An 18,538-nucleotide genomic window follows, 5' to 3' on the forward strand; every position below is an offset into this window, starting at 1 on the left:
TTTTCCTTAAATAAAAGCTACGAAATTACTTAATATGATAACATATATATGACAATTAATGACTATGAATAATAAAGATTTGATAACAATTTTTGCACCCTTCTTCATTTTTGTTTAATTTTATATTATTAAAAAAATTAAACAATCACATTAATCATATAATAAAAAAATTAGAATTTTTTCTTATATGTTATATTTTCAATTTTTTAAAATGACTTTAAATTAAAATGAGGAAACTTTGTATGTTATATTTTATTTTTATTTTAAACGACTTTACATTTCAAAAATGAGGAAACCTTATATGTTATATTTTGTTATATGTTATATTTTGAATTTTTTAAAATGACTTTAAATTAAAAAAAATGTAAGTTTTCATTAAGCATATGATTAAAAGCATTAAAATGGCATGTTACAATTCGATGGTTGATCTGAAACCTTTCAAAAACCTTATAGAAGGTAAAGATTAAAATAATTCAACTGTGAAAATAGTACTGTTCATTTTTTCAAGAATGTGTTCGGTGGAAAAAATATTTTTGTGTCATAATTTGTTTAATATCCAATTCTATCAACCTATAATATATTAATTATAGTTTAGTTCCACAATTTTTAATAAAAAATTATCAAGTCTATCGGAAAAAAATTATATAATAACAACAAAAAACATTGTATATGTATAGATAAAATAATCAAATATATACTGACAAAGTTTTGAATTGTACTGACAAACTGCATAAGAATATATGTATAGTTTTGTTATGAACTTCAGAATTGTGATACATTTGTATATCTATATGTACATTACGCTATGTACATAGCGTACATGTGTAATAATTCACATGTACACAATTTAAGTTGTACATCTGATATATATTTGCACATTTTAATATTTAAACGGTAATATGTTATTAATGTGTACACGCATATTTGATTGCCTACATGTACAATGATTCATAGAAAATTATACGTACACCGATTCATTTGTACACTGTACAAATTGTGACAATTTGTGCAATACATATGATGTTTCATCTGTATTTATATGTACATATTTATATGTTTCATCCACATGTACATCGATATGTATGTACATCGACACACATGTACATCAGTTAATTTGGCGAGAAATCAAAAATGAAGAGACATTTATGTAATTAGGACGAGCTGGGATGAACAATCAAGAAGTTAGATGTTAATAAGTCTAATAGATGATATATCATATATCTGTATATTTAAATAGTAAGGAGTCAGGTACGAAATTATACAAAACATAAAGGACCGAACGTGCAAAAAAGTCAAAATTAGCCATTGATGTTCTTGAGTTGCTCGCAACGGATCCATCCGTCGGCGAGACACAAGGTCACGACGCCGGGAAGGAGAATCGAGTCTGATGATGTTCCCGGTGACGTCGATGGCTTACTCTTCGGCCAAATCCACCGCATCATCTCCACTACGTTATACGATGACTCTCCGGCCGAATTGTTCGCCTCAAGCTCCTCGTCTGATCAAAATATAGCCCCCGTCACGAGCTTCACCTGACCTGGTAAGAGCTTCGGATCGAGTCTCTCCAACTCGACTAGCCTCGAACCACCTCCATGTTCTTTTCCCCTTCTTCTTCTCCTCATTAACATGTATTCAATTAAACAAAAACATAATTTGGGAAGCAATTATTTTTGAAAAGTTAAATCTGTGAAAAAAAATGAAGAACAAGATTTTAGGAAAACTAAGAAATGAGAGAAGATAGTGGGTGTTTTGACAAAAAAAAAAAGATAGTGGGTCCCATTAGTTGGGATATGATTTTGTTGTAATAAAAAGCTAACTAAATATATGATAGTTCAGGGTTTGGTTGGCAAAAAGTGTCTTAGTAGTCAGTAGACATAAGTGACTTACTAGATTTTGATCCGCGTTTTGAAAACGCGGATTTGTTTTTTTTCTTTCAATTGATAAATATTTAGTAAATATCATATTTTCATATATTTGTGTTTTATTTTATAAAAGACATAAACTTTTTATCTTTATTTATGGTATTTCATTTTAAATGACTATTTATCTTTAAAAATTAAACTTTATTTCTTTTTAATGAATTAAGTTGGTATAACTCTGATAAATTAATTTTATTATGTGGTTAATATTTTAATAAAAAAAATTATATACTTTTAATAAAGATTTAAACTTTTCAATGAAAAAATCAATTTTTTTTTATGAATGCTTAAATTATATTAAGAAAAGAAAAAAAAATTAAGAATATTTGAAAAAAAAAATATTTGAACTTGGATTCAATGGTCTAAAGAAAAAAAATGTGAGAATTGGATCTGATTTCTTAATCTGCCCCAAGAGAGATCTGATGTGGGCTGGGTCCGAAAAAAAATGACCTAATATAGATGTGTTATTAATATTACTTGATTGACATTAATGAAACATGCAATGTTAGTAAAGAAAAGTGTAAGATAAGGTAAAATAGTATTGATTGTGTTATTAATAAGTCAAAATGCGATCCAGGGTGTAATACTTTGTTGATTGAATTAGGGTTATTGAGGAGAAGCTGCTGTCAGTAAAAAACAATGGGCCGAAAAAAACAATGGGCTTTAAAGTGTGGGCTAATAAAATTACTATATAGACACGAAAATGTCTGTTGCAATCTCGTCGTAGCTTCTTATATAAACAAAACGATTGAACTAGGGTTTCGGCCGCAGCTTGAGAAGGAGGGAGAAGAGGAGCAGCAGCAACAGCAACCATGGTTCTCAAGTAAATCAAATCTCTCAGTTCTCTCTTGATCTGTGCCTTGTTTTTTCATCTAATTGATTCGTTATTTCATTATCGTAGCGTTAGATTTAGTAAAAAATGGAATGTTTATCGTTTGCATCTCTTCGCATTTAGTAAAAATGGAATGTTAGTTTTGTAGTAAAAAATTTGGGTACTTTGATGGGTTTATGAACGAGGATGGTGTGATTATGTTGATCTGTAAATAGATCTGGTTCTGCTACCATGTCTCTCTGATGTTCCTGTAATGAGTTGCATTGTTTGAGTCTCGAAACATATGTTAGTGGTCTCAGTTTGGTACTGGGTGACTCATTTCTAGCATGTTAGTTTTAGATTTTTTAAACCTAAGCTGTGTGTCTCATTCTTTGGCTATCTATGGGATGCAGGACGGAGCTTTGTCGTTTCAGTGGCCACAAAATTTACCCAGGAAGGGGTATCAGATTCATCCGATCTGACTCTCAGGTATTTATTAATCATCTTTTATAGCTGGTCATATTGATGTTTACAGTCTCTAATCTCTTGTATATCTGTTGCTGTTTCATAAGGTGTTCTTGTTCATCAACTCTAAGTGCAAGCACTACTTTCATAATAAACTGAAACCTTCCAAGCTCGCATGGACTACCATGTACAGGAAGCAGCACAAGAAGGTACCAAAATAATCATTAGTTTGGTTATATAGTTTTTGATAAAGTCCATATGCCTTGGATTATTACAGTGGCCTTGTTTTGAAAATTATGGTCTTTATAGGACGCAGCTCAAGAAGCTGTTAAGAAGAGGAGACGTGCTACCAAGAAGCCCTACTCAAGGTCTATTGTTGGTGCTACCTTGGAGGTGATTCAGAAGAAGAGAGCTGAGAAGCCTGAAGTTCGTGACGCTGCTAGAGAAGCTGCTCTTCGGTCAGTCTTATCAATCTCTCGATTCATTCAGTTATAACAACTTCTTAGATTTCAAATAAAGAGTACAGATGAGTGTGAATTTGTGATTGTCTCTACAGTGATATCAAGGAGAGAATCAAGAAGACCAAGGATGAGAAGAAGGCAAAGAAAGCTGAATTTGCCTCAAAGCAACAGAAGATTCAGGCTAAGATCCCCAAGGCTGCTGCAAAGGGTGGTCCTAAGTTGGGAGGTGGTGGTGGCAAACGCTGAAGAGCCCAAAACCATTTCTTCTCACTCTCTGTTCTCTGCTAGTGGGGATACTTTTGTTAGTTAATGTTGAACTCCGAATATTCTGCAGAACGTAAAACTTTTGTTATTGCCGTTTGTCTTCTTTTACCTTTTGCAACTTTCTTAATCTCAGACTTGAGAATTTTGGTGCCTTATAAACTTCATTTCACTAAAAGTCTCCTCATCTGTCTAAACGAGGGTGTATGTTTGCTCAAAACTTATCATTGTGATTTGTCTATAGGCACTGATTTTGAATAAGTACTACAATAACGTTTCCGTATGCGCAATCTCTTTCATCCTGGATGTATAAGAAGAGCAGATCTCACCTTAACTTCTTGATCTCAATTGTATCTGCACTCTTGGTACGAGTGCAGCTCTGTTTTCTTGTTGAATTTGTTGTGGAGGATATGGTGATTGCAATTCACATGAACACGAGAATGGATATCAAAATGTTACGGAATGCAGTTTGTTTGAATTTATGATCCTCCATACCTCAAGTACATCTTTCCATGCAGTCGTTTGAAACTTTATATTCCTTTTTGTTGTACGATCATGTAAAACAAAACAATAAACAAAAAAAAAAACAAGATAGTGGCCAATTGGCCATGCAGTTTGTTTGAATTTAATCAAAATAATATGAATTAAACAAATGAGAAATAATATCAAATAGCACTAAAACAACATTTTATCTCAAACTTTATATAATGGGGAAGTTTTCCTAAATAACACTTGTTAAAAGTTATAAAAAGAATTTTTATATTATTATATTAGGTTTAGAGTTTAGGATTCAATATTTAATTGGTGGGTAGGATTAGGGTTTATAAGTTAGACTAATTAAGTTTTTTCTTGTCAAATCTCTACAACATTATTTGAGAATTTGAGAATCTGGTTTCATATGTTTCACGCTCACATTACTACTCACAAAATCAATTACATGAATACCCTTAATGAATAAAAAATTATACAAATTTTTCATTACTAACAGTTTTTTTATTTCCTTTTTAATGAAAATTTTATTTTCATTTTCTATAAAACCGTCTGAATAAGAAAACGGAAATATACAATATAAATATTTTGTTTATATAAAACAAATTTTATTTTTATTACTTTATTTTCCTAATTAAACAACATAAATAAAAAAGGAAAAAATCAATAAATTTTCAAAATATATAGGTTTATATATATATATATATATATATATATATATCTTAAACATAATTTAAAAAAATAACAAAATAAAATAATTGAGATATTTGTTTTTAAGTAAACCTTTGTATGATTATATTTTTGATCAAATGATTAAAAAAAATTTCAAGATTTCTCACATCAGATTCCTAATTAAAAAGAAAATACAAAATTGTTAAACAAGATTTTACTTAAATTTTCATGCATACAGATTATAAAATGTCTTCAAATTACAAGTTATTAACCAATTAATAGGATTTAGTTATTATATATATATATATATATATATATATTCATATATGTACATAAATTTTCAAAAATATTAAATGCTATGTTTATTAATTGTTTATTAATGCGAGGCCAACATTATATTTTTATTTTTCAACAACATATATAAAATTTTATTATAATTGTTAAATATATTTAGAGCTCTAAGAATATGAATCAAACTAAATGAAGTTAAAAATAGTAATTTAATTTTAACTTTATTAAATTAACTAAACCAGAAAACCGTTTTTCCAATTTGATAAAATATTCAATTTGACATACCCAAAAATGGATACTTGACTTTACTCTCTTGTGATCGCCAGATACTTGATCAAAGTATTAGGTGTTTAAATGAGAAAAATAATTCGAAGGAGAAAAAGATGATGAGCATATATGCCAAAGATAAAGAGTTTACAAACCCATGATCAAAGTGTTTATTAGTTAGTTTTGGGTTTGATTTTCACATTGTTGGATTTTCAGAATCATGAACGAAGTAAAAATCCTAATAAAATTCCAATATACTGGTTTCTTTTTGAGCAAAACTTCCAATATACAATGATTTTTGAATGAAATTTTTGGTTTAAGGTTTGCTGACATTAGAATCATTCCTATTGGTTTGAGTGGGATTAGGTCATTATGTTATGAATTTTTATTTTATGTCACAGTTTATTGTTATACTCCAGCTCTGGATTTGAAATTAGTGAAATAAATATTTTGATGTTAATCTTAATACAAAAAATATTTAACAACAGTTATAGGACGTATGTATAATATATTTAAAAATTTGGAAGCCAAAATCAATGTTTCAACCGGTTGTTCCCAGAAGTTTATGCAATTATTATTAACTATTCAATGTTTAAAATCATATATGTGTAGGAGTCGAGATATTATAAGATCAAGTTGTGCATGAAAAGATATAAAGTCAGCCAGACTAATTAGTCTTACTTAATCTGAAAAGAAAAACAAGAATTTTCAACTAAATAGTACTAAGAAAGAGACAAAACAAGAAGACTAAGAAAGTAAAACACATTATTCTCTTGTGCATCTTACTTCAACTATGTCTTTAATCTGAATCTCTCGATCTTAGTCTCCTCATTTCGAAAACAATGAACAAGATCTTTTTCTACTTCATCGTTTTTCTTCTTTCTCCACCACGAATCCTTTCCCAAACCATTCCAAGAAACATCAGCATTTTCATATTGGCCGGTCAAAGCAACATGGCAGGTCGAGGCGGCGTTTATAACGACTCCACCAAAAACATCATCGTGTGGGACGGTGTAATTCCTCCCGAGTGTCGATCAAACCCTTCAATCCTCCACCTCACAGCTAAGCTTGAATGGGAAGAAGCTAAAGAGCCACTCCATGCTGATATTGACGTTAACAAGACTAATGGTGTTGGACCGGGAATGTCATTCGCAAACCTGGTGGTAAACCGGTTTGATAAGGTAGGTTTGGTTCCTTGCTCTGTAGGTGGGACCTAGGTTGCACGGGTACTCCAACTTGGTGCCGTCTCACGTATCGGGTTCGTCGGGGGGACGGGGACGTCTCGGGTACGCATAGGAAACGTCCCCAATATGTGTGAGGTGAACCCGGGACGTCAAGAATCGTCGGGTACGGGCTTGGGCAGAGAAGGAGACGTTCCGGAAACGTTTCTGCAAAAAAAAATAGACGTATCCATGAATTTTTGTGTTATAAAAGTGTAAAAAATTAAACCATATATGTTTTAAATGTTTAATGTGTTTATTCTATTAATTTTGAAAAGATCAAAAGTTGTAATTAAAAAAAGTAATAGTCTATGTCTCTTCGATTCTTCCACTCTCAGTCTCTTGCACGTCCATCTTCTTCTTTCTCTTTGAAACTAAAGTCCCGACCATTCTCTCTCTGCTGATATATCAGCAACAGAACACATAAGCACTTTCCTTCCCTTCTTGTCTCTTTGTTGTTTATATCACAAGCAACAAAACACGTAAGCATTTTCTTTACCTTCTTCTTGCTTCTGTTAAAACTTATGTTTCAGACTTATGGATATTTTTATATTTTCTTATAATATAGTCGCCGTTTCTATGACGTACCCGTATCTACAAGTTTTAAGTTTGACGTTTCCCGTCCCCGCTCCCGTCCCAGTTTCCGGTCCCCGTCCCGGTCCCGGGGCTGCTAGGGTGGGACTAAACTAAGCCAATGGCAAAAGGGTGAGTTTCTTTACGAGGAGACAGTGAAAAGGGCCAAAGCAGCAGTGGCTAGTGGAGGTGGCTCGTACCAAGCGGTTTTGTGGTACCAAGGTGAGTCGGATACAGTGGATATGGTGGATGCTTCGGATTATAAAAGGAGACTAGTCAAGTTTTTCAGTGATCTTCGAAGTGATTTACAACATCCAAATCTTCCTATTGTTCAGGTATGTTGATTAGAGTAGACTAGACATGATTTGATTAGTACTAATTGATGGCCTGAAGAAAATTCAATTCCATCGATAAACTGAAAACAAAAACATGATTTCAGAAAAATAAGATAAATTATGTCCAGATTAATGGCTAAAAAACAATTATCTCGATAGAAAAAGAAAATCTCACATCGAACACTTTTTTTTTTATAGATAAAAAAAATTTTTGGTTCAACTCCATAGAGAAATTTTTAATCTGCGATAAAAACAATATCAATTTTTCATCATATATAAACGATTATTTTGTTCGGACCGAAAAGCTTGACAATTATTATAAGTTGGAATCCCAATAAATTTAATACATTCTTCCCTTGTTCAAAAAATCGGCCGAGTTGGCGATTAAGCGGCCGATTAAACGTGATTCGGGTGGTGGACGTGGCGAGTTGGGCCTCTTCGGTTGAATTATACGGAAGGCCGAGTAAGAAGCGTGGAATACGTAAAAGTTAAAACTCGGCCATTAGGCGGACGTGGACTACCACGTTCTTGAGCGTCTATTAAAGTCTGAAGCAAAAATTACAGTGGAAAATTGTTTGAGATTCGTGGTCGAGACGGACGGTGGAGACGGAGAAGAGATGAAAGCTCATTATGAGGACAAATGGGTTGTCTTTGGGTTTGTTGAATGAATTAGAGCTTGATGTCTGGCGTTTTAGCTAGGCGGAGTCGACAAGGCTTGACCTTGTTACAATGGTTTGTGTTGATGATGATGATGATGATGATGATGATGATGATGATGATGGTGGTGGTTATGTGAAGTGAGAGGCTAATTCTTTTTTTCTGTAAAATCGAGTAATATTGCTTTAGAAAAATACAGTTTTAATGATGTCTTATAAATTTAAGAACTTTACTTTATAATCTGTGTGAGTTTATCAATAAAGAAATGTGAAAGAGAAGACAACCTCTAAACTTCCTCGTTTCGTTTTAATATGCAACATTTATAATGCATATCAAGGAAATTAATCAGTTGCGAGAGAAGAATTGAAGGTTTTGTTTCATTCACCATGAATGGAAGAGATTTTGATACATCTTATATATACAACAAACTGATGAACGAAAGCAAAACATGAACCCACAACATGACAACATGAATACATTAACACGTAACAATTTTTTTACATAAACATATATTTTGTTTGTAAAAAAACATGTATTATACATAAAAATTGGTAATATACGTATAAATGGAGCAGTATACGTATAAAAATACAAAAAATTCTTCCCCGCGTACTCCCCGATTTTTTCCCGCTTTTTCGATAAATCGCTAGGCCCGGGTGCACCGCACGCGTAGCGCCTAGCGAGTTTCCGAACAAGGCATTCTTCTAATATATTTTATGTTTTTTCTGATGGTTTGGACAATAAACAACAAAAAGGTGGCTCTTGCTACAGGCGCAGGACCATATCTTGACGTGGTAAGGAAAGCACAACTGGAGACAGATCTTGAGAACGTGAATTGTGTTGATGCAATGGGTTTACCTCTTGAACCGGACGGTTTGCATCTGACAACATCTTCTCAGGTCCGGCTTGGTCAAATGATGGTTGATGCTTTCTTGGCCATTCGGCCCATTCCTAGTTCAGCCAAATTATTCTCTGGCTTGTCTGTCCTTGTTCTGTTTCCGTTAATCCTTTTATAGTATTCTTTTTTTTTTTTTGAAAAAACCTTTTATAGTATTCTTTTGGACCAACTTTAACAATTTTAGATACTTCAAGATATATTGGTCCAATTATTAGAGAGAATCTTGGAGTTTTGCTAAACTTGAATAAAAATGGGCATGGGTACAATATGATGTATAATCATTAGTCATCGATTTTTTGTCACGATCAAAATAAAGCAATAAAACCTAATTGACTCAATCTCCCTAATATGATCAAGAGATATATATAACAAACCATAATTAAACTTGAGATTAATTATGTTAATTGAGTGATGACGTATCTCAAACCTGTAAGTTAACTGAAAAAATATTTAGGAGTTTTTGGAAAGAAGAAGAAAACGCCGATAGATTAAGAAGAAAAAATCAGATCAAAACTGTTAACGGCAGCATAGCTTAACAACGTTAGTTCCTTTTTTAAAGCTATATTTCTTTTTCTTTTTTTCTAAATTTAATATTTTTTTCATTAATCGTATGTGCCAGTCTAATTAGTGTAAAGAAGTGGGATGAATTATAAAATTCACCTTATGGGGTGAACCCAAGTTTTGTCCCCATGTTATGATATAAAATATATTGGTTTAACAACGAAAAACAAACTTGAATTATTCGACACAATCCTATACCATACCACATCTCTGATTGGATACGATTTAAGAAAAAGCACACGACAAAATAACTAAAATTAGCCATACACGTATATTTATACAACCTATAAACATATGTAACAAAATGAGTATGAAGTAGAACAAAACAAAACTCGATGAAATGCACTAAGAAATCAAACATCAGACTTATCATTCAAAGAATCAAAAGTTTTTTGGTGTAATCTTCTTTCTTCAAGCTTTTTTGGTTTAATGAATCAACATATATCCCCTCTTTCCGAGTGTGTGCAGTCAATCTGTTTCATGGACCATTTGATCTCAGACTATGATTCCAATCCTGTCACTACGAACTCCCAACCCTATACTCCATCCAGCAACTGCACTTGTGTTTCCCAAGTGCTTCTTCACTCCCTACATCCTCCAAGTAATATTCACATGATACATCTTCACCATTAGAGGTCAAAACGAGTGTACCTTAACGGCTTCAAAACTCAGCCATGAGTGTGTTCGAAGTGGCACAAATGACTCCCATAAATTCGTTTTTGTTAAGCTACACAGTAAATACTTTGTTTGTATGTTACATAATCCATCAAATGAAAATTTGTAACATTGTATACTTTTTTACCGTAGCTTAATCTGAAGGCAACCAAATGTATAGCGAAGAAAAAAGAAAGGGAATCGTTAGACATGAAATCTCCTAAGTACAAAAACCACAAGTCCCGAAGATTAGTATATACTTAACTCCGGCAATGGATCAAAGCAAAAACAAAGTAGGTAGCAGTTTGTTATCCTCCCCATTTATTAATCTTCTAGCTCGATGATCTTCACCACAGATGCATCACCAACTTTCTGACACACAACTACTCTGTCATGCGACTTTATCACTCCTGCTTGTTTCCCATGGTCTAGTGCAACCTTCAGGACTGACTCGTTCGTTGCACTTGTTGATTCCGCCTGACAAGGAGAACATCATAGTTTTGCATATGTTAGAATTTGAACCAAAACACTTCCAACTAAAACTCTTAAAGACTTGTTTGAGCCTCTGAGATGTTCAACCAGAGAATCAAACTCTGATATCATGCACGATTCGTAGCAACAACCTTGGTCAAAAGAGTGATATAAGTGTACCACATATGAGACTGTTTCTCAAGTAGAGATGGAGAGACAACATGCAAAAGACAAGACAATAAACATGGCTTACCGGGTGACGAGGGTCAGCAAGCATGGGGAAGAGTCCTCTGACAATAAGTGACTGCCTCGCCTGATAAGAGCCACAGAGGTTAGTAACCTTAAACTATCACATGCACTGCATATATGTGTACGGTAGAAAAAGAAACCTCCCTAAAATTCTGACATTACAAAGTAAACAATCACAAACAACAATTGATACAACACATTTGAGGAGTCGTATTTCTTGAACTGTGCCTAAAATTGATACAACACATTTAAGTAAGATAAAAAGAAGGCCACAATCAAATGATCAATAGCTATGAATCATGTGTCTTTGATTATCTGAAACTTTACAAGAGAATGACATGGCCGTGGTTTCTAAACTTAAGAGATCAGGAGGCAAACATACCTCAAAGGCTCCACTAAAGCTCCATTTCAGCTGATTTGTTTTAACCCGTGGAATGACAACAGAAATAACCGGCATTGTTGGTCTGTATTTGGCAATCAATCTGCACAAAGATCAAAGGATAGCAATTCATTAGAAAAATATGCACAGAACAAACAAAACGAAGAACAATTTCAGGCAAAACGAATGCTAAGAACCTGGCTGCTCTTCCAGAAGACGTGAAGCAAATAATAACAGATGCCTTAACTTTGATAGCTGCTCGTACCTGTACAAACGTGAATCTTGATTCTAAATTATGATGCTAATTTGCGTCTTAAAACCAAAAAGTATAACCCTTTCTTATGTCTCCGCAACACAGAAGACAGACTTACAGCTGAAGAAGCAATGGATTCCAGATGAGTCATCGGTTCTCCAACATACTTGACAGTCTTCTTGAAGTACAAATCTTGATTGAAAACCTTTTCGGCCTATGAAATGTTTAAAAACTATGTAAGAGCAAAACGGATGAAGACACAAGCAACAAAATGACACTAAAGAAATATGTCATAAAGCTTACCTCAGCACAGATCTTTCCGACGATTGAGATAGTCTCAACAGGATACAATCCGCGTAGTGTCTCAGCACCAAGAAGAATTGCATCACTTCCTGCAGTAAGAGTAAATTGGAGTAAGAACCTCCATAATTTCGTAACGGTTACCAAACCAAGAAGTTTTTTATATAGAAGTGTTGAAAGCACCACTAAAGAAGCATACGTGAAAATAAACATACCATCTAAAACAGCATTAGCAACATCGGTTGCCTCTGCACGAGTTGGTCGCAAGTTGTCAGTCATACTATCAACCACACGAGTAAGAACGGCTGGCTTTCCAGCCATGTTGCACTTGTAAAGCGCCGCCTTTTGAAACAAAAACACCTGCACAAGAACCCACCATGATAATATTACAACAGAATGTATAAGTTAAGTGCCCGAAAAATCAAATTGAATGACCAAACCAATATACCTTTTCTGGGGGAAGATCTATACCCAAATTCCCACGAGAAAGAATAATTCCATCGGCTTCTTGTAGAATCTCATCAAAGTGGGTTAGTCCCTAAATTAAGTACAAGAATAATTAGATTTCTCCTTACAGAAAAACGAAAGAATAAGTAACAGAGACATAGTATAAAGCCAAAAAATCAATACATGCATTGCACTTACCTCTACATTCTCAATCTTGGCAAATATTTGTGTTTGAGAGAGGTCACCCAACTTTTTAAGCATTTCGCGAGTCTGTGTTATGAAACAAATTTTGATTATTGTTCAAAAAAGTACAAAGAAGCTCAGTGCAAACATAGAATATGTGTTTGTACGACACAACAAGAAGTATAGCGTAAACATACAGACCTGGCGAACATCCTCCGCATGTCGACAATAGGAAAGTGAGAGAAAATCAATTTTGTTCTGAACTCCCCATGTGCTTATAACCTAGATGGCAACCAAATAAAAACAATCTGGTCAGATACGAATGTGTGTGAAAAAAAAAATCATTGGATTTGTAGATGAGAAGGAAACTCTCAGACCTCCTTATCTTTCTCAGTAAGAGTTGGCAGACCGATGTGAACTTGAGAGGCGTGCAAAGTGAAGAGAGCACCAGCAAGAGTAGCAGCATTCCTTGACAGGCAAATGACATCATCTCCTTTAATTTCATCAACCTGCAGGTTCGTTGGTAGGTTAGTCTTACAACACATAAATTGTCCAAAACAACAATATAGAGAAACACCTAAAGCTCCCATTTGTCAAGCTTGAATATTACTATACCTCTAGCCAAACTGAAGTTGTTTCACTACCAGTGAATAGATACTGCCCAACAAAGATAGTGTCTCCTTTCTTCACCGCCTGAAAACATCAAACAGGAACTCACATTAGACAGCTACATAAGTAAAGGAAATAAAGTAATCTAATATATATATAAAGAAAAAACCTTGGCAAGCCCATCAAAGTTAATGGGAAGGACTTCAGAAGACGCCTCTTGGTCTTGATTAGGTGTGAGAGTAACAAGACCATCGGCTTTAAGAGAGATAGGTTTCTCAGACTTGTTGATAACTTGCAGCTCAGGTCCCACAGTATCAAGCATAACCTAACAAACAAAAGACATCTCATTTTTAGGTTATGCAAAAAAAAAAAACATCAAAAAACAAATGATTCACAACATACGGCACAAAGCTTCTTAGTGCTCTTGACAGCGATTTTGAGATTATCAAGCGTCTCCTGGTGATACTCAGCGTCACCCCAAGAGAAATCGAAACGAGCCACTGACATGCCGGATTTGAGACAGCCGGAGAGAGTCTCGACGGATCGGGATTTCGGACCGAGAGTCCCGACGATCTTAGTCAATGCCGGGAAGAAACTCTGAGACAATACATCACGTTAGCAGTCCATCCATTGAACATCGCAAATCGAAATGGGAGAGAGAGCTTACGGATTTGGATGGTTCGAGGATTGAAGCCATCCTGATGGGCTCCTCGAGGAGAAGATGGCTCGAATGCATCTTTAGAGTAGAAGAGAGATCTCAGATGTTCGCCGGCTGAGAATTCGATCGGAGAGTGAAAAAAAAAAACTAAAAGTGAGAGAGAGGTTTTGGGGAAAGTTTTAAGGGATTGAGATTTGACCTAACAAGTCCTCGTTTTTTCTTTTCTGTTTTAATCCACGTTTTCTTAATTTAATGCAAATTGTACCTTTTTTTTTTTACATTCGCTACTGTTAACCACGCATTAGGGGTGTTCAATTCGGATATCGGTTCGGTTTCGGTTCGGTTTTTCTCGGTTTTCGGTATTTCGGTTAGTAAAATATAACTACCATTCTAAATCCATATTTACTTCGGTTCGGCTCGGTTTATATACCGTCGGTTTTCGGTTTATTCGGTTTTATACCAAAAAACATAATTATTTAGTTTGAGATCATATAAAATGAATTTTAGAGTCATATTGTCAACACCGTCATTTATTAAAAATATATTACATGTTCAAATAAATGAACAAAAACGTAAAAATTCTTTTACCATCAAATAAAATCATCAAATGTATAATTAAAATCAGGCCTGAAATTTTGAAAATAAAAATATGAAACAAAACAGAAACATAAAAGAAAACGTTTTTCACTCTTCCATATTTAGTGTTCATTAAAGTCATGCTTTTTCGATTGAACACGAAACTTTGTTTGTTTATAGATAAGAAAAAAGTTGTGAAAATTTTCCATTAATTATTTTCCATCAAATTTATCATCTTCATATTAATTTAGTGAATACTAAAATAAAGCAAAAAGATAAAAAAAAAAAAAGACTTAGAAAATAAGATGTCTGAATTACGATGTATTGTTATTTAATTATAGTTCAAGTGTTTTACAAATTATATAAGGTTCTTAATTATAGTTCAAGTGTTTTACAAATAGATTTTCATGTATTGTTATAATATAGATACATATTTATATGTTTCTACTTTTAATCGGTTTTGTTCGGTTTATTCGGTTTAATCGGTTATATACCAAACCATATCCAAATCCTACGGTTTTTATAAAATTATATCCATTCGGTTTATATGGTATATACCAAAACCAAACCATATTATCTATTTCGGTTCGGTTCGGTTCGGTACGGTTCGGTTTTACCATATTGAACAGCCCTCACGCATGCTACTTTACGTGAACAACAAGTCAACAACATAGTATTATATATACAGCTCTAGCTAGCCCAAGGTTTTCTAATCTACTATTAATCCATGGTTTCTAAATCCGTATAATCCAAAACCATCAAACGAATACGCCCTGCATGAAAAAAGTAGAGTATTATTTGGGCTTTTAAAGCAAATGGATCATCAGAGAAAAAAAGTTGTTCAATTTTTATTGTAAAAAAAATTGTTGTTATTAGTATAACACTCTTTTTGTTTCAAAATACACAATTCACTCTTTTCGTTTCAAAATACACAATGGTTTAGGAAGTTTTTCATGTTTCAAAATATAAGGTGTTTTCATATTTCAGTTTAATTTTTGCTTTTATCAAATTTTGCATATCTAATCATATTTTGTAGTCTATTTTATACTGTAATTTCTTATATATTAAATCACAAGTCATTTCACCAATAAAAATTTGACAAATGGATAATATTTAAAATTTTAAAGAAAAAATGTAAATAAAGAAAAGAGAAAAAGACCAAAATAGCATTAAATCAAGTTTTTGTTCCCAAACTAGCACTCAAGGCTAAAAGTCACAAAAATAGCACTCAAAGGGTGGGGTTTAGGGTTTTAAATTTAGGGTTTAGGGTTTAGAATTTAGGTTTTAGGGTTTAGAGTTGAGAAGTGGGGTTTTGGGGATAAGATTTCAAATTTTGAAAAATAAAAAAATTTAAATTTTTCAAAAGATAAAATGCTATTTTGGTCATTTTAGTTTTTGAGTGCTATTTTTGTGATATAAACTTAGAAATGTGCTATTTTGGAGATTTTCCCTAAAGAAAAACTTAAATCAATAAAAAGAAAATCAGTTTCGAAGCCAAAAAACAGTTTGGTTTAGTAACTGATCCATTTATTTTTCTATATAAAATAAAAAATTTAGATAAAAGTTTTCTTATATTTTTTTTTTGGTAACAATGGTAAGATGTTATTACCATTTTCTAATTTTTTTACAGAAAGATACTGAAGCAACAAAGAAACAGAATGCATAAATCAAAGCTAAACACACACTCAATCCTAACTATGCAGGGAACAAAACTCTAAGCTAAGCATCAAAAGCAAAAGATACAAGACAAACTGAACTAACACTTGCTGCAAAATGAAACCCTCAGTGATTCCGAGGACTGAACCCGGTAGAATTTGGCATGCCCGATGATCAGTCCTTTATGATAGGGCTCTTCAAGAACAGCTTATGCAAGCAACTTGCCTGGCAGCCTTCACGGATCAAAGCCTTCACCCGTAGCCAAGGCACCCACGCAGACAAGGAGGAGCTTTATTTGGAGAAGGAGCCACCAAAGCTGCCACACACCACCGAACCTGCATCAAGATGACGGAGAGAACAAGCTCCGCCTTGAGTCAAAGCGGCCAGGAGGAAGCCCTAGATCAAGCCCCTGATACTTGCAATCCCGCACGCGCCACCACCGAGAAGAACAGCCGTGGTTGACAAGTCCAACGACTGGCCTCCTCGCATGCGCCCCCGCTACGGAGAACCCGTAACAGACCAACCTGACTGGAACCGATGGCAACTCCGACGAACCCCCGAGAGACCGATCGACTGGCTTAAAACAACGGCACCGACGACCACTGAAGAAGCAGAAGAGACACCGCCTCTCAGCCACCACGGAGACACAGAAACGTCACCAGCCTAGCGGATTGACTCACCCAAGCCGAGAAGACAGAACGAGGAGGCAGAGGAAGAGAGAGAACCCGCCACCAAAATCTAGATCTGACCCAGATCTAGACCACCACCACCACGAACCATCAGAAAGGAGCCTCACATCCATTCCCCCGCTGCGATTCTCCAGAGATCCGAAGCCAAACGCCAGATCTGAGCCGCGGCGACGCATAGCCTTAGAACTCCAAGAAAGGAACCGAAGGAGAGGAGGGAGAGGAGAGATGAGAGATAAGAAGAAAATAAAAGGGAGAGGGGGGGGGGGGGCGACCGGCGACGGAAGAGGAATGGAGGCGCCGCCGGCCACCCTAACAGCAAAGAGGAGCTAGGTTTCTTTTGGGAGGATTTAAGAGAGAGAACTCCTCAAAAATTTCTTCTTCAAGTTTTCTTATATTTCTCACACCACTTCGTTATCACACGATTTTTGTAACAGTTACTCTTCTTGTTGAAGGAGGTTTGACTCACAATGCTATTGTCATAAATTCATCTCTTACTGCATTCAAGGTACTTTCTAAAATTATCGTAATGCCTCCATTTTGACTCTTCATGTTAAAGAGTGATGAAATTTCATTTTCTAACCAGGTAAAGCGATGGCTTCTGATGATATTCTTCCAGAGAAATTCTTTTCAATGATTAAAAAAACACAATTTTTAAGTTTCAAAAAAAACACAAGTTTTATGGGAAGCTTAGTGCAAAGGCAGCTGAAGAGTAAAATACAAGTTAGTGTCTAAATACAACACCCAAATTCTTCAATACTTCAATCTTAATTTGCATCATGTTGATTTTCCATGAATCCTTATTTCCTCTAACCTACTTTTAATATTTATCCTTATGAAAGCAATTCGTGTGATCAATTTTTAAAATATATTAAATTAATCTTGATTTGCTAGGAAATGTTTATTGGATGTGGTGATAAATAGATGAAGGAAAGCTAGAAGCTCACCTTAAACCAGACTTACAAGGCTCCTAACATACTTGAGAAGCACTACAAGTAACAAAAAAATAAGAAAGTGTGGTGATAACTAGAAGGCAAAAATAGAGCGTAAGAAGCGGTGGTAGAAACAAAGATTCACGTTTACTCTCTAGATCAAACCGAGCCTCAGGTTAGCTTTTTTTTTCCTAATCTTATAGAAATACTAGGGTTAACCCACCATACGGCGGGATGATAAATTCAAAATAATTTCAAAACTTCTTAAATTTGAATGAGCATTTGTATAAATATATTTTAATTATAAATGTTATTTTCACTAATTATTTTGTTAGAGTTCACAAATTTTTCTTGATTATGATTGTATTTGGAATTAAAATCTTTAATGGTAGTTGAGTAGATTCTATAAAATAAATATATAATGTTTCTTATTTTTGAATTCATTGGAATTTTTTGAAAAAAAAACATTTTCTCTAAAATTTACTAATTCAAATGATACTGAGACTGACAAATCATAGATTGGAGTCAATGCTTTAGATGTGTACAAAGGAAAAACTCATTAGAAGTAAACATTTCTTCCTTAGTTGTGGACAAAGAAATTTAAG

General features: G+C 34.1%; 2 protein-coding genes and 1 pseudogene across 3 annotated transcripts; 2 read left to right on the forward strand and 1 right to left on the reverse strand.

Moving 5' to 3' along the window:
- The first annotated feature begins 2,611 nt into the window (after positions 1 to 2,611).
- On the forward strand, positions 2,612 to 4,200 carry LOC106402075 (60S ribosomal protein L24-2). 2 transcript variants are annotated; one of them, XM_013842718.3, is made up of 5 exons: positions 2,612 to 2,742; positions 3,144 to 3,219; positions 3,303 to 3,404; positions 3,505 to 3,653; positions 3,752 to 4,200. In XM_013842718.3, exons 1-5 carry the CDS (start codon positions 2,732 to 2,734, stop codon positions 3,900 to 3,902), a joined length of 489 nt encoding a protein of 162 aa, XP_013698172.1. In that variant the 5' UTR covers positions 2,612 to 2,731; the 3' UTR covers positions 3,903 to 4,200. The 2 variants fall into 2 exon arrangements, with proteins under 2 accessions (XP_013698172.1, XP_013698173.1); XM_013842719.2 differs by lacking the exon at positions 2,612 to 2,742 and having other exon boundaries at positions 3,133 to 3,219.
- Positions 4,201 to 5,748: 1,548 nt separating this feature from the next.
- LOC106400002 lies at positions 5,749 to 9,440 on the forward strand (annotated as a pseudogene).
- A 1,211-nt stretch (positions 9,441 to 10,651) lies between these two features.
- LOC106401932 (pyruvate kinase 1, cytosolic-like) lies at positions 10,652 to 14,325 on the reverse strand. Its single transcript, XM_013842547.3, has 15 exons — positions 14,093 to 14,325; positions 13,828 to 14,022; positions 13,595 to 13,750; positions 13,432 to 13,509; positions 13,194 to 13,325; positions 13,018 to 13,098; positions 12,832 to 12,903; positions 12,635 to 12,724; positions 12,402 to 12,546; positions 12,190 to 12,278; positions 12,005 to 12,100; positions 11,831 to 11,898; positions 11,637 to 11,736; positions 11,259 to 11,318; positions 10,652 to 11,011 (listed from the first exon to the last, which is right to left on the reverse strand). The coding sequence occupies exons 1-15, from the start codon at positions 14,159 to 14,161 to the stop codon at positions 10,859 to 10,861; spliced, it is 1,584 nt and encodes a 527-aa protein (XP_013698001.1). The 5' UTR covers positions 14,162 to 14,325; the 3' UTR covers positions 10,652 to 10,858.
- Between the last annotated feature and the right edge of the window lie 4,213 nt (positions 14,326 to 18,538).

The sequence above is a fragment of the Brassica napus genome, chromosome A4, assembly GCF_020379485.1.
Source record: "Brassica napus cultivar Da-Ae chromosome A4, Da-Ae, whole genome shotgun sequence".
Lineage (NCBI taxonomy): Eukaryota > Viridiplantae > Streptophyta > Magnoliopsida > Brassicales > Brassicaceae > Brassica > Brassica napus.

Excerpts from the sequence above, each read along its gene's own strand:
- LOC106402075 (XM_013842718.3), top strand. Across the intron at positions 3,405-3,504 it reads ACAGGAAGCAGCACAAGAAG|GACGCAGCTCAAGAAGCTGT; the intron begins GTACCAAAATAA and ends TGGTCTTTATAG. Across the intron at positions 3,654-3,751 it reads GCTAGAGAAGCTGCTCTTCG|TGATATCAAGGAGAGAATCA; the intron begins GTCAGTCTTATC and ends TTGTCTCTACAG.
- LOC106401932 (XM_013842547.3), bottom strand. The coding sequence starts at position 14,161 with ATGCATTCGAGCCATCTTCTCCTCGAGGAGCCCATCAGGATGGCTTCA. Across the intron at positions 11,899-12,004 it reads AATCCATTGCTTCTTCAGCT|GTACGAGCAGCTATCAAAGT; the intron begins GTAAGTCTGTCT and ends ACGTTTGTACAG. Across the intron at positions 11,737-11,830 it reads TCTTCTGGAAGAGCAGCCAG|ATTGATTGCCAAATACAGAC; the intron begins GTTCTTAGCATT and ends ATCTTTGTGCAG.